General features: G+C 31.3%; 1 protein-coding gene, 1 long non-coding RNA gene and 1 pseudogene across 3 annotated transcripts in view; 2 read left to right on the top strand and 1 right to left on the bottom strand.

Moving 5' to 3' along the window:
- The first annotated feature begins 424 nt into the window (after nt 1-424).
- On the top strand, nt 425-10,381 carry LOC125576603 (annotated as a pseudogene).
- Nucleotides 10,382-11,254: 873 nt separating this feature from the next.
- Nucleotides 11,255-12,940, top strand: LOC125576602. Of its 2 annotated transcripts, none has more exons than XR_007315032.1 (5): nt 11,255-11,446; nt 11,607-11,698; nt 11,801-12,192; nt 12,286-12,382; nt 12,497-12,940. It is a non-coding gene; the product is annotated as an uncharacterized LOC125576602 (long non-coding RNA). The 2 variants fall into 2 exon arrangements; XR_007315031.1 differs by having other exon boundaries at nt 11,607-12,034; nt 12,120-12,192.
- Nucleotides 12,941-14,985: 2,045 nt separating this feature from the next.
- Nucleotides 14,986-15,617, bottom strand: part of LOC125576157 (triosephosphate isomerase, cytosolic-like) — a 1,325-nt gene continuing 693 nt past the window's right edge. The window contains exons 3-4 of the mRNA XM_048735550.1: nt 15,108-15,169; nt 14,986-15,060 (exon numbers count right to left, since the gene is read on the bottom strand). Coding sequence (XP_048591507.1) covers nt 14,986-15,060; nt 15,108-15,169 — 137 coding nt within the window. The remainder of the gene's footprint in view (nt 15,061-15,107; nt 15,170-15,617) is intronic.

Here is a 15,617-nt window from a genome sequence, read left to right as displayed (position 1 = left end):
AACTATATATATATATATATAATTTATTAATTTATTATTTTAGTGGGATTATTTATTTACATGGGATCTTCAAAAAAAATGTTATCTTTTTATTTTATTGATTTGTGTTATATTTTGCACCGGTCAACCGATAAAATTTATTAATATAGTCGTTATTAATTTATAGATTTGTTACTGTATATAGTTACATGAAAACTCTAGATTTGTAAAATTCAATTAAATAAATCATCTGAACTATGTTATAATCATTCTTTCATTTCAACCCAATTTTTTTTGAAGTTTAATTTATGATGAAAATCCGGTATCATACTCCAACATTTGCTTGTTAACACCTCATTAGCTCATTTTGATTTAATCATAGCTAGTCAATATATTTTAATTGTTAACTAGCGCGCAGGTTTTTGTTCTTGATAATTATATATTTTAACTCATGGAAATCACATAAGTTAAATTGTTTATACTTATTATATTATAGATTTGATGTTATTCATGTTTGACATTGAGATTGTCTTTTTCTTTTCTTGTGCTTTTATTTAATTTATTTGGTAAAATAAACAGTAAAGTGTTAAAGGTTTAAGTATACTTGTGGGTTTTAGTAAATTATATTATAAATATTTTCTTTTAAAGTTGAATATATTGTTCAAAATTTTTATTGAGTTTTTTTAAATAAATACATTATTTAGATAAAAAAAATGAAACCAAGTTACAAAAAGAACATTCAAAAATATGAAGAGAATTAATGTCAAAAATAAAAATAAGAACAGATTTTAAAATTTTTATTTTGCAAACTTAATTTATATTATTAATTGGGCCATTTTTTATGATTTTAAAGTTCGTCCATCATAATTTACAATTACATAGTGGATATGAGCCCATAATTTACAATCACATAGTGGATATAAGCGCATAATTATCAATAAAAACCTTTTCCAATGATCCAAGTCCATATGTTATTTTTCCAAGAAAAAAATAAAAACGCTTTTCCCATCTACCGACTTTTCTTATCCCATCAAAAGTTCTCTATTCTTATCTCTATTCTTATCTCTTTCCCCGCAGCCGACAAAATTCTGACGCATGCTTTCTCACAATTGATCTAAATAAGTTAATGTCTTCACTCTAAGATTATCAGAAGATAGATCTATTGATAACTTCATCTTTTGGCATAAAGGTTCGAGTTTCTTGATTGAGGTTTGCTTGAGGTTTTAGGATAATTAGGTTCTTCTAATCTACATTCTTTGTTTTGATTTTTCAGAGACCAGCTAAGGTATGAAATACCAAGAGCTTTCAATCGGGGATGAATATTTCTTAAAGCATTTTGCATAATTGTAAAAATATAATCTATAACTGAATAGTCATTTATGGATAAAATATTTAAAAGAACTTAAATATATATACAATATATTTGCAGATTTTTAGTTGACGATGCTAACTAATTTTTCGTAAAATTTTAAATTTAGAATCATAATCAGTTATTTACGGATATATATGAATTCATCAAAATTCCTTCTTCTAAATCTAAACAATTACCAAAATAAAATTCACTAAGGTATATACATTGAATAAATAATTGTTAACTGCTTTTGGTCTAACGTAATATTTCATATTGGTTAAGTGGAAATATTTTCTTGGCAGATTAATATAGAAATTACTGGCATACTGGAAATATTTCTTGGCATAATGTAGAACGAAATTAATGGGTTAGCGAAAGTATAAACCTATTGTGTTTAGATCAGTGGCATTAGATTGTAATTATTAAAGAAAATTCAGAATCAAGTTTTATTTGTACTCATGTTTTAATGGATTAGATTAAGAGTATCCAATGTACTCTAGGTGGAACTTGATGTAAATCTGAAATGTTCAAAAAAAAATCTTTTAGAGAATATAAATAGAAAAATATCTCATTAATACTTTTAGAGTCGCGTCCACAAAAGAAAAAAAATCTGTAATGAGATTGTTTTCATAAATGGTCTTGTTTTAAGTTTTTTGACAAAACAAAAAGGACATAAGGAAAATTTCTAAACCATATATGTCTTTTCCAGGGTTTCTATATAAATAGCTTTTAAATGGTTTATAGATTATGCATATTTGATTATTCTTTCATTTGGATTTAAAAATGGCTTCTGGTCGTGATAGCAGCTCAAGTGATGAACAAGAAACTTCTCTGTACACCAGTGATGGGGATAAGAGGATTTACCATCGCCACTCTAATCATCAAATTCAAAAGCTTGAAGCGTAAGATCTTAATTTAGATCACAGTTAGTTTTTAAATGAAAATCTTCTTAATTAATAATTAATGTTTTGTCAATTGATTTAAGGTATTTCAAGGAGTGTCCTCATCCAGACGATTTGCAGCAACTTAAATTGGGCGAAGAACTGAAACTTAAACAAAAACAAATCAAATTTTGGTTTCAAAACAAAAGAACCCAAGCCAAAGTAAAATCTTTCGTAATTAATGTTTATTTCTACATATTATAGTTGCATACATGACATGAACTGGTTTACTTTAACTAAAACTCTGAGAGTAATTTATCAGTCATTATTTATTCGTCGAAATCAAAATATTAGGTGCATAATTAGATTTTTTAGTTAAAACAGCATGTGCATATTAAAAACAAAAAAAAATTGATATGACTTAAATTGTGGTTATTAATATTATTTTTATTTTAAATAAAAAAATAAATTATAGGTTCAAAATGAAAAAGCAGACAATGCATCACTTAGAACAGAGAATATGAAAATACGACGTGAGAACGAAGCAATGCAAGAGGCATTGAACACTGTGACTTGCCCTCCATGTGGTGGCCCTCATCCTGAGCAAGTAGATCGCAAGCTCTATTTCCAAAACCTCAGTGCAAATAACGCATATCTCAGAGAAGAGGTGTGTCATATTTTTCAGTTTCCCTTTTAATTAATATTGTGATTTTCATCAATTGTTCCATTGTTAAATGAATATCTCAATTCTAACACTAGAAAATATTGGTAAATGTTAAAATTTAATATACTTATGGATAGCAATATAAATCTGTGAAAGATACAAAACATGCAAGTCTTTTAATTAAAATGATTTTGTTAGTTGAACGTTTCAGATTTTCAATCTATAGTTTTACTTGTTTTACATGAAATATTTACATATTAGATAAAAAAAAAACTAATAAGGATTTTGCAGCGTTTTTCTGTTCACCATTCATTTAATTTATCAAAACTAGCAATAAATGTTTTAAATCATCCATGTGGTTTTTCTCATTTAAATCCGTATAATATCATAATTTTACGCTTAAAAATAATCTATATGATTTATTTATCCATTTAATTTTATAAGTTAAACATATATACAATTTTTTTTGATAAAACTGCATAAGCATCAAATAAAAAATACTAAATGATTTTCTTTGTTTTACATGTTTTATATAGAATCAACATCCAATTTAAAAAGCATATATGTCTTTATGTGTATATTTTTCTGAATGGAAAAATAATTTTTATTGTAATTTTCACTAATGTTTAGCGATTAAATTATTTATGAAAATCTAACACAATATTAATGTTAGTCGTACTATAAATATGTAAATTACATCAAATAGTATGATTTGCTTTTAGACTAATAGTTTTTTCAGTTTTCCATGTTTTACATGCAATATATATTGGCAAAAACAATTGAAAACCAATATAAATGATTAAAGTTTGTTTGACTTACGGTTCATTTTACATTAAATATAGTAATACCGTTCATTTAATAAATTAAATATAGTAAAAATATTATAAACACTTTAAAATTAGATGTAAAAGCGTTTATGGAAAATGATGCAACCAGGTTATTTCAAACATCAAATAAAGTAAAATTATTTAAAATGATATGAAAACTTCATTGGTAAAATGATACAAACAAGATTTAATTAAAAGTTATATACTTTAGATATATATATATATATATATATATATATATATATATATATATATATATTTACAATGATTTTATTATAACTTTTTCAAGAAATATTTACATATTAGATAAATAAATAAAACTAACAAGGATTTTGCAGGGTTTTTCTGTTCACCATTCGTTTAATTGATCAAATCTAGAAATAAATGATTTAAATTGTTCAAACTTAAACTACAAACTTCAAATCATCCATGTGGTTATTCTCATTTAAATCAGTATAATATCATATTTTACGCTTAAAATAATCTATATAATTTATTTATCCATTTACTTTTATAAGTTACGCATATATACAATTTTTTAAATTACTAAATGATTTTCTTTGTTTTACATGTTTTATATAAAATCAATGTCCAATTTAAAAAGCATATGTGTCCTTATGCATATATTTTTATGAATCGAAAAATAAATTTTATTGTAGCACAATATTGATTTTAGTCGTACTATAAATATGTAAATTACATCAAATAGTATGATTTTCTTTTAGATTAATATTTTTTTCAGTTTTCAGTTTTCTATGTTTTACATGCAATATATATTGGCAAAGGCGGTTCAAAACCAATATAAATGGTTAGAGTTTGTTTGACTTACTGTTCATTTTATATTAAATATAGTAATATCGTTCATTTAATATATTCAATATAGTAAAATATTATAAATACTTTCAAAATAGTATAAAAGCGTTTATGGAAAAATGATGCAGACAGGTTATTTTAAACATCAAATAAAGTAAAATTATTTAAAATGATATGAAAACTTCAATGGTAAAATGATACAAACAAGATATACTTTAGATATATATTCTATTTACAATAATCTTATTGTAATTTTTTCAAAAAAAATTCACTTTTGTTATTCGGAATTCAAATATTTCGATCCCATAATTCTACATAATACAAATTATATATGACTTAATTCTTTTTTTTTCTTTACATATGATATCTATATGTTATTATTTACGGTAAAATTAATTTTTGATTAAATATATAAGTTTCAATTGAACAACCTTTTCCATAAAAAAGTATTATATTTTTTTTTTAAATGTCTCCTTTTTTAAACATGTCATTTTTAGTATAGATTTTTTCATGGGCATTCTGATACCCGTTTAAATTTGGGTTGATTCTTTTTGGTATCTATTTTTGAATTTTGAAAAGATCACATTTGGACATTATTAAAAATCGGATCGAACTTGAGTCGGGTATTGAAACCTGATTTTTGGGTCGGTTTTGAGTTTGTTCTTCAGATGCAGATATGTTGCAAGCTCTAGATACCCATCTTATTATTCACAACTTAATTGATTGGTTAAAAGATAATCTGATTTGTTTTTTTGCTAATCTGGATTTACAAACTGTCATGTTTTGTTTTAATTTAAAGTGTATCTACATTACTAATGTTTTGTTGATCAAAATATGAATATCAGCGTGACAAACTCTCAATTTTGGTATACAAGACCGAAGGCCATCCAAAACCTATTGTCAATGCTTTAGCCTATCTCCATGGTCCATCATTGCACGCATCGACTTCCAACAACCCACATGTCACATATGGAACCTCTTCCAACCATCTCGTGGAGCCGCCAAGCTTGTTAAGAGAACTATACCTTCGTGAACACATCAGCTTCGCCCAACCGCCTCAGCCGCGACAACTGCAATGTTCCCCGCCACTATCTAATATGGAGAAAGTGATGATGACTGAAGCGATGGTAGCTGCTGTGACGGAGGTTATAACTCTGATTCAAACTGAAGAACCAATGTGGATTAAGTCGTCAATCGATAGTAGGCTCGTAATTGATCAAGAGAACTATGAGAAAAAGTTTACTAAAAATAGCTATTTTAAGACTCGTATTGAGTCTTCCAAGGAAATCGCGGTGATTCCATTGGATGCCAAAAACTTGGTGAACATGCTCTTAGATACGGTACGTAATATCTAAACTTAACCAAAAATGATATTCTTATTTTTTGGTTAAAATTATATTTTATTTGTTCTATATTTAACTATTCAAAACCATTCTTGATGATTTAAGAAAAGGCTGTTTCCCCAAATTCTTTCTCACGTGACAAATTTTATGGGTCTCAACATTTATTTTTACTTTAATCAAATAGTTAAGTAAGTATATTTTACTTCTATATTTATAGTAATCAACTCATTAATAATAACTATCTATATTTTTAGATTAATTTGTTTAACATCATATTTATTTCATGGTATTAATATTTTGAATTGATTTATCATCGAAACTTCATTATGTTTTGACGAATTTTTTGCTATTTCTTTTTTTTTTGTCCATATCTATATCTTATTTTTTTTGATTAATATTGTATTATTTACATTTTTATATTACTTTATCATTTATAACTTTACATATATACATTGTTATATATATTTAAATTAAAATAGATAACTGATGAAGATGTTTACAGATGCCTATATATATTATTTTATGTTATTTTTTTACTATTATAGTTTTTTCTCTTCTTTAAATTTTATGTATATAAAAGTTTTGGATATATTTTTGTTGGTATATTAATTATATTTTAATAAACGTTTTATAGTAAATTTTTACCTTGAACCTCTAAAATGCTAGACACAAAACTTGTAAAATCGTATATGCCATGATTATAAGAAAATCACGGAAACTTATTTCATGAATTTAATTTCAGCTTTAAAAATATAAATTATTGCAGGAGAAATGGGCGAGTCTTTTCTCAACAATTGTGAGCAAAGCTAAAACAATTCGCGTGCTGGAATCCTCGAAATTGGTATGAATCTTATAACATTTTATAATTTTATGTTCAACTCTTAATATATGCATTAATAAGTACTCGGTGAACACACAATAAATGGGCTGATACATTAAATAGATGTATGAGCACTGCACATACTGTCGCCATTGCTGCCACCAAGAGAGTTTATGATTCTAAGATGTTGCCAACAACTGGAGGAAGGTCTCTGGGTGATTGCTGACGTTTCTTACCATCAAGTAGCCTTTGAGTTTGAGTTTGGGACTCCGGCTTGCTACAAACGTCCTTCCGGTTTTCTCATCCAAGCCATGCCCAATGGTCACTCTAAGGTTTCCTTTCTTCTCCTATGTTTCTCTAATAGAATTTTTATATCATTTATGGATTTACTTATTATAATAGTTTTAAGGTAGCATCAAGCGAGGTTTTTACATTAAGAAAAAAACTCCCTCCTTTAAATGTTTTAGAAGAAATATTTGTTTCACGAAGATAATTTTCTTATATTTTCTTAAAAATTGTAAATTTAAGAAAATTATTTAAATTTATTAAATTAATATTAATTAAAAATTATTGAAAATTGATAATTATATTATAGAAAACTGTATATTTATTATAGTGATTTAATACGTGAAAATATTAAAAAAATTATCTTTTAAAAACGAAAGTAGTATTAGATCTGAGTCTATCACATCACTTCAAGTTTGATTAATAGAGTCTAGTAAAATTAGAAAGAAAATATATTTACTTATTTATTTACAAAAATTAGAATGTGTTGTTCATATATAACCTAAAAGCGATTTTTTCGGTTACATGCATAGTCAGAAATTAAAAATAGAATGTGATTTGATCAATTATTTTACAACATACCCCCACTATTTTTATGGAAAACAAGAATAGTGAAAACATGTAAACATTGCAATTATGTTTTGGCCCATATAGAAACTAAAACTATGTGAAACAAAATGAGCAGGTGACGTGGATGGAGCACGTGGAAGTAAATGATAAAGTGCGGGCACATCGGATTTACAGAGACCTCTTATGCGGCGGCTTTGGCTACGGAGCTCGCCGTTGGACCGCTACTCTTGAGAGAATGTGTGAGAGGCTATCTCTCTACTCTGTCTCTGACTTCCCGACGACTGACGACCCCGGAGGTACTTATATTATATATCAGAATCCCATGCTATATAATATCAATCTGGCCAAATTAATATTTGTGATAGCCATTAGAGCTTGAAAAGAAAAAAACTTTAATATGCAACAACGATGTTGACAAGTGCTAGTTTTAGTAGGTGAAAAATCTTATATATATTTTAGTATTCTAAAAATTGTTATAGACAACATCCAGACGCCTGTTTAGATCATTTTAAAATGATTTTTTTTTTTCAAAAAATGGTGTACACGAAGTCTAAGCCTCCACTTAAACACTAACTTTTTTATTGAGTGTCTAATTAATATTTTACGGCATCTTCAACAGCTATTTATCCTTTTACTTTTAAAGATTTTGTATACTAAAAGTTTTTTTTATCTTTTTAAAAAGGTGAATAATACACCTTCAAATATAAATGAATACTATTCAACAATTTAAACACTATTCATTTTTTCATTTTGTCTCTACAATTATATGTCTCACAATTGCATGATAATTTTTTATATATCATATTTTAGTACTTATTGTTACAGTTTCTTACAACTATTTCAATTAAAAATCATTATTAACATTTTTATACTATTTATAGATATATTTGACTACATATTATTATATATTTTCAAAATAATTTATTTTAATATCTACCAAATAATATGTTTTATTGATTTTTGAAAATTTAATGATTATATTTAATTATTATATTATTGAGGACTAAAATATAATATATTAAAAATTTAAAGAAAATGTATAAAATGTCACCGTTAAAGAACCACTTTCATTTATCTTTTATTTTAAGCGTGTCCCTCCTTTAAAAGAAGGGAATTGTTGGAGATCTCTTTATTTTATCTCTGTTTTCTATATAGTTGTGAAAACCATAAATGGAAGAAGGAGACTCATGGATTTAGGAGAAAGAATGTTGAAGAATTTTGCATGGATACTAAATATGCCTGAAAAATCTGATTTTTCGCAACAGTCTGCAACCAACAGCAGCGGAGTTAATATTTCGGTGCGTGTAAACAAAGAAGCCGGCCAACCGGTCGGTCTCATTGTCTGCGCTTGTTCATCTTTATGTCTCCCTCTTGCTCCTCTCCAAGTCTACAACTTCCTTAAAAATCTCGAGGTTCGCCACCAGGTAAAAATATATCAAGCTTAATTGCACAAGTCCATCTCTAATCATCTTTTCTAAACACAATTAATACAAATTTACTGATTTTCACATTGCTGCAAATTAACACGAAATCAAAAATTTTATGTAAAAAAGTGGGACGTTCTCTGCCATGCGAGTCCGGTTACTGAGGTCGCTCGCTTTGTCACGGAGCAAACAATAAGAACTGTGTGAATATTCTCCAGGTATATTACTCATACTTTCTTATTGTCTTTACAGGATATGCCCACTTTAAAATTAACGTTTTCAATAGAGATGTTATATTAAAATGTAAAAAAGCAATGGATAGTCATTCAAAAAATAAATCAATAGATAGAGTCAAGTTAATATGTTCTCATTTTAGTTGTCTATCAATCGTTGTTTCAGAAAAAAAAAAGTTGTCATCAATCGCAAGTAGATCATCCTCCATAGTCCATAATAAGTATTATATCTTTTCATCGTGTCCACGTCTATATTTTCATGGAAGTATTTACATTACAGTTTGATGTATTTGTGCTATTATTTAGCTTGGCCTTCACTCTCAGTCACAACTCTTGTTCTCTCAAGACTGTTTCTGTTCAGTTACAAAAAAAATAGACTGTTTCTGTTCAGTCTCTGTTTTGTACTCACTCACACTCTCTCTGTTTCTACTTGTGTATATCATCATAACACAAGCACACACCCGTTCTCTTTATTCTCTCACGTTTTTGGTCTTTGCATTAACTTTGATTCTTTTGACCTTAATTGATGTTGGTTTATATGTATATGTTAACTAGCCTTCAAGTGCAGCGGAGGGTGGTGACTTGATGATAATACAAGACAGCTTCATAGATGCATTAGGAGGTATGGTGGTCTACGCTCCAGTGGACCTAAGCACTGCACACGCTGCCGTTTCAGGTAATGTCAATCCTTCTGACATTCCAATCCTCCCATCCGGTTTCGTCATCTCCCGTGACGGCCGTCCCTCCGCAACCGCTGAGCTAGACGGTGGCTGTGACAATTGTAAGACGCTCCTGACGGTGGCTTTCCAGATCCTTGTCACTGGTCCGACTATCTATGAAGAACTCCAAATGGATAAATGGACCACCTCAGTCGATACCTTGATTAGCTCCACTATTACAAAGGTTAAAGCCATGCTTAACTGCCATGATGGACAGTGAGAGCTGTTTCACAGTTCTCAAACTATTTGGTTCTGTTTCTTTTATTTCAAATAATGCTTTGAGTGAGAAGACTATTCTCCGATATGATTCTCTAATGAATCAGACTCGTATACTTTCATTCTTTTGGTTGGTTTTCAAACTTATAATAATTTCTAAGGGAAGGCCCTTAGATAAACAATGTTATGTTTGTTGCCGGTTTGGCTTTGTTTGTTTATGATATCTATACTATATTAAAAGGGATATATGAAGGCTTCTAAGATGTGCCACGTCGGATTAAAAATTCATCCAATCAAAAGGTTATATTTTGACATGTCACGCAGCTGTGTCCATCTGACTCTTCATTCTTCTTCACCATCTCCGTTCTCTAGCAATCACCGTTACTGCGAAACCCTCCTCATCAATCAAAGTTGCTATTTAATCTCTTCTTCATGGTTTTGTTCCATCTCCCGTTGATTCTCCTACGATATAAGCCGCTTCATCTAAACCCTGAATCAAGCCCAAATCGAAAACTATCACTAACGAAGCTACAATTACGACCACATAATCCACCGGTAAGTCTCCTGCCTCCGAAGTTTCGCTCGGACCAAAATCCATTTCTGGGAGGCCAAAAACATTGCAAAAGGTGGGACCTTTATTGGCTTAGAGCTGCTAGGATCAAGCTGGAGGTCGCTTCATAGGGTACCAGCCTAATCAGCACGTAGTACCTTGTTAGTTTAGAATCTCAAAACACTCTATTGGTTTGTGGGTTTCAGAAAAACTGAGAACTGTTCTTTATATTTGTATGCAGGAGATCGATTTTGAGTTTGAGACTGAATAAAAGAAATATCTTACCAGACAAGGAAATAATTAAGAGGTATATACACAACATCTTAATGAATGTAGCTTTTTGCTAGGAAGCGTATAAGTTGAATATTTTTTTCCTATTCTGCAGTCATTGAAAGATGAAACTAAAAGACTTAGCTTTCTTCAAGAAAATAAAATGTATATGGCAAATCTTCAAAAGCTCCTGCTAAAAACGAAAAGGTAATTTTTCTCCTTTGCACATGTAATAATTTCAGATACCTTGGCAACGCTGATGCTAGGGTAGGATTTGTATTCTTTAGTCTTTTTTTGCTCCTTCACCTGTAATAATTTTAGTTACCTTGGCAACGCAAGACGACCTAATGAATTTATGTTGAACCTGTGAACTATATTTCCTACTTATTATTTCTTTGATTTTAACAGAGAGACAATGTCAGGAACCAAAGGGAGTATCTGGTTTGTTTACTTGCTGATAATCATATAAGGTTGACTCCCAGGCCAGAGTTTCTGAATAAGGTACCTTCGATACTTCCCTGCACTCATCTAGACCCACTGACACTACTGATGAGTAAAACACCACAGCATTGTCCCAATATTCCATCAATAAAAAGATACATATTTATCTGTTAACACTTTTAAGCAATGGAGTTTTGTGTTAATTAATGTATCGATGCAGCTCGACGATAGAGCCGTTGATGCCGTCAAGACAAAGTTCTTTAAGAACTACAAGAACTGGTGCAAATTTTTAGGACGTAAACATAGTTTAAGGTACCAGGCAACATTTTATTTTCACAAATGGCTTGAATGAGACACTTTTTTGAATGATGTTTATACTCTTAATAAAAATTCACTCATTTAATTTATGCGAAGGCTTTCTCAAGGTGCTGAAGATATACAACAGGAGAAGATACTGTATATGGGTTTTTAAATCCTTTTTAGCTGATATGATTAGTCAAACACAAGAATTCATCAATATTTACCTGCTTTTTATTCTCAGATGGCTTATGAACTCCATGGTCTTCTGGCTGGAAATGTCAGCATCGTTACTGGAGAAAATATCAAGCCTTCTTACGGTGGAGATGATGAGGCCTTTCTGCTGAAAAGGTAAATGTTTAAATGATAGGTTTATGACATCTTAATAATCTTGACCTTCTATACTCCATAGTTCTCTTTTCCATGAATTGGAAAGCAAGTAAGAATGCCACTGGCAAGGCCGCTCACTCAGATTGGTCCAACTATGATGATCTGTATGAATATTTTTGGTACGTTAAAACTCAAAGTCTGTAAATTGAATATTTACTTGGTTGGGAAATATTAATTTTTTTTTGTGACATTTGCACATCACTGTTATATAGGTCTCCAGATTGCTTCTATCTCGGCTGGCCAATGCGTGATGATGGAGATCTCTCTCCAGTATCTTCATTACAGCAGCTTTTCTACGCTTCCTCCAGAGTACGTCACCCTCAATGTTGCGACAAAACTTTCCCTGTTTGGAGTTCCTCTGTTTCATCATTTTGTTACTTATCTAGGAAATAACGATTACATTGTTTCTTCCTTCTATTCTAGGTATCTTGGATATTATCTTAAACTTCCCGGGTTTCCACAGATGGAAATTTACTGAAATTTTGAGAAATATTCTCAAGATCGCTGTAAGTCTCGCTTGGTGTGTAGTCTTACCGCTTTGCGATGCCCAGTCCAATTCTTCTGCTCCTGGGATGCTGAAGCAATGGATATCATTCCTTCCACGAGACGTTAAAGGGGTTCCCCCGCTCCATATCTTGGCTGTCGCTCTTTACTTGCTCCCAAATGTACCATGTTCATTTTCCCTATGCTTCGACGCTGGATTGAGAATTCAGACTGGCATATAATTAGATTGCATGTGTGGTGGTCACAGGTATGATGCTGGATTTATAATTCCTTTCTTTTCATCCTGGATGAAAATTATGATTCTGTTTAGTCAGCAAATCCCTTTAGGCATGCTAGAAGAGCTCTGAACTCTGTTATGTCTTATGTTTTATATATGCAGTGCTAATGGCATAAATTATTTGAGTATTTTTCTATATATTTAAATTGCATTGTATGATTGTATCTAGAGGCTATCTCTTGGCTCAGTTTAGCAGCTCAAATATGACTGAATCACCACAAACCTCACCGGCTATTCTTTTTGACGTTTGCAACAAGAGACAAGATTATATATATAAAAGCTCATGCGTCCATGGTTCTTAGTGTCTTTGTCTTTTTTAGTTTCTTTTTTTACTAGGAAACTTCTGATATTTGTATGTATTTGATTCATTCTTCTTAGTGTCTTTGTCTTTTTTAGTTTCTTTTTTTTTACTAGAGTGTTGTTTTGTCTGTCTAAAGACATACTCTCTGGGTTATCTCATAAAACGAAGAGATGTAATAAATTGCTCCTTATCAACTGGACACGCACTGAAAATACTAAAGATTACCCATATTGGGATCTAAACTATTTTTTTCATCCCCGGATGCTGAAGATTACAACGTAGGCCAAATTGGCCTACAAGTCCACGGTGGTGCACCAGGTATGTCCATTCCTTACCTACTTACTTTACTTTCTCTACCAGTTATGTTTTGGTATTTACGGTTTATTGGATTCGTGTCGGCAGCACGAGGAAAATCTCATCACATTCATGATCCGATGAAAGAGGTTAGGAGGAGATAGTTCCTCCAGGCACAAAGGCTTTTCATGTCATGGCTACTTCCCACACTAAAGTCTGAGCCAACCAAAGCAGTGGAACCAGTACGAGGCCCCAATACCTCTCACGGACACGAAGCTCTGCCTCATCATGCAGGACCCTTAGGTGTGTCGGAAAAATAAGAAAAAGAGGCGTAGGAAAACGTATAACACACACGTGTCTTTACTCTCTCTGACATGAGATGTCACTAGAACATTTGTTCCTGGTGACAACTTAGAGTCAACATCGAGAGAGACAGAGGATTGGAGGAAATGACGGCTGCTCGGGTCTTGGTGGGATCTCGAATTATAGTCCAAAGTCACTTTTCCCACCGGAAAAAGTAATAGCTTTACACCCACGTTTTAGGGTTTTAAATTAGCGTTTCAGTTCTCTGATCCATGTTGTTTCCGTATCTCAGCTGGTGGAGAAATTGGAGCAGCACAGCTCTTGCGAGGAGGAAAGGAACATGTGATGATGTTCAACTAGGCTCCTGGAAGAGAGAGGGGATACAGTCAAGAAGAATGAAGTGAGTGTTTTTTTAGGTGAGTGGCTTTTGTTTTAAAGATAAAAAGTGTTTTATGGATTTGACCCCACAGATCATACCTTCTTCTGAAACGGAAGTCTCTGCTGGTTGCGGTTAGGGCAAGCTGAACATGCCTTATATGATGCTAACGTCTGCAGAGAACTAAAACCTGATTGGTCTAAAAGATGTTGTTTCCGTGAAGGTGTTGCTCTTTGTTTCCTACAGGTAAAAATCATCTCACTTCTATTACAAAAAGCAGTTGACTTTGAACACTGAAACATTATAATTCACTGAGTTATCAATGATTCTACAGAGATTTGTTGAGGCAGCCAATGCCTTTTTACGAAGGAGTAAAGCAAAGAGATCAGTGATGAGTTCAGGTTTGTTTGAAACCCTCATTATGTTTTGTTTTTTTTTCCTATCGTTTTTCAAGATACTGTATTTTCTTTCTTCTACAGAGAAGTTGTAGATGCTCAAAAGGAAGTTTCCCGGCAAGGGAAAGATTAAGGCCAACCATAAGATCTTCTAGAGAAGGCTCTTTTTAGTATATGTATGAAGTTTTGATATTGCTTCTTACCTTGGTCTCTCCCATGACATTGTTGCCTATCTTTACTTACACGTACTAAAAACTTCAGGCATAAAATTTGTTTGTGCTCTGATTAAAAGGATATATGAAGGCTTCTAAGATGTGCCACGTCGGATAAAAATTCATCCATCAAAAGGTTATATTTTGACATGTCACGCAGCTGTGTCCATCTGACTCTTCATTCTTCTTCACCATCTCCGTTCTCTAGCAATCACCGTTACTGCGAAACCCTCCTCATCAATCAAAGTTGCTATTTAATCTCTTCTTCATGGTTTTGTTCCATTCCCGTTGATTCTCCTACGATATAAGCCGCTTCATCTAAACCCTGATCAAGCCCAAATCGAAAACTATCACTAACGAAGCTACAATTACGACCACATAATCCACCGGTAAGTCTCCTGCCTCCGAAGTTTCGCTCGGACCAAAATCCATTTCTGGGAGGCAAAAACATTGCAAAAGTGGGACCTTTATTGGCTTAGAGCTGCTAGGATCAAGCTGGAGGTCGCTTCATAGGGTACCAGCCTAATCAGCACGTAGTACCTTTGTTAGTTTAGAATCTCAAAACACTCTATTGGTTTGTGGGTTTCAGAAAAACTGAGAACTGTTCTTTATATTTGTATGCAGGAGATCGATTTTGAGTTTGAGACTGAATAAAAGAAATATCTTACCAGACAAGGAATAATTAAGAGGTATATACAAAACATCTTAATGAATGTAGCTTTTTGCTAGGAAGCGTATAAGTTTGAATATTTCTTCCTATTCTGCAGTCATTGAAAGATGGGGAAATATGGAAAACTAAAGACTTAAGCTTCTCTTCAAGAAAATAATAATGTTATATGGCAAATCTTCAAAAGCCTCCTGTAAAAAACGAAAAGAAAATGT

The sequence above is a fragment of the Brassica napus genome, chromosome A7 (assembly GCF_020379485.1).
Source record: "Brassica napus cultivar Da-Ae chromosome A7, Da-Ae, whole genome shotgun sequence".
In the NCBI taxonomy this organism is placed as follows: domain Eukaryota; kingdom Viridiplantae; phylum Streptophyta; class Magnoliopsida; order Brassicales; family Brassicaceae; genus Brassica; species Brassica napus.
The sequence above is the reverse complement of the archived record's forward strand: the minus strand, read 5'-3'. Positions and strand labels throughout refer to the sequence as shown.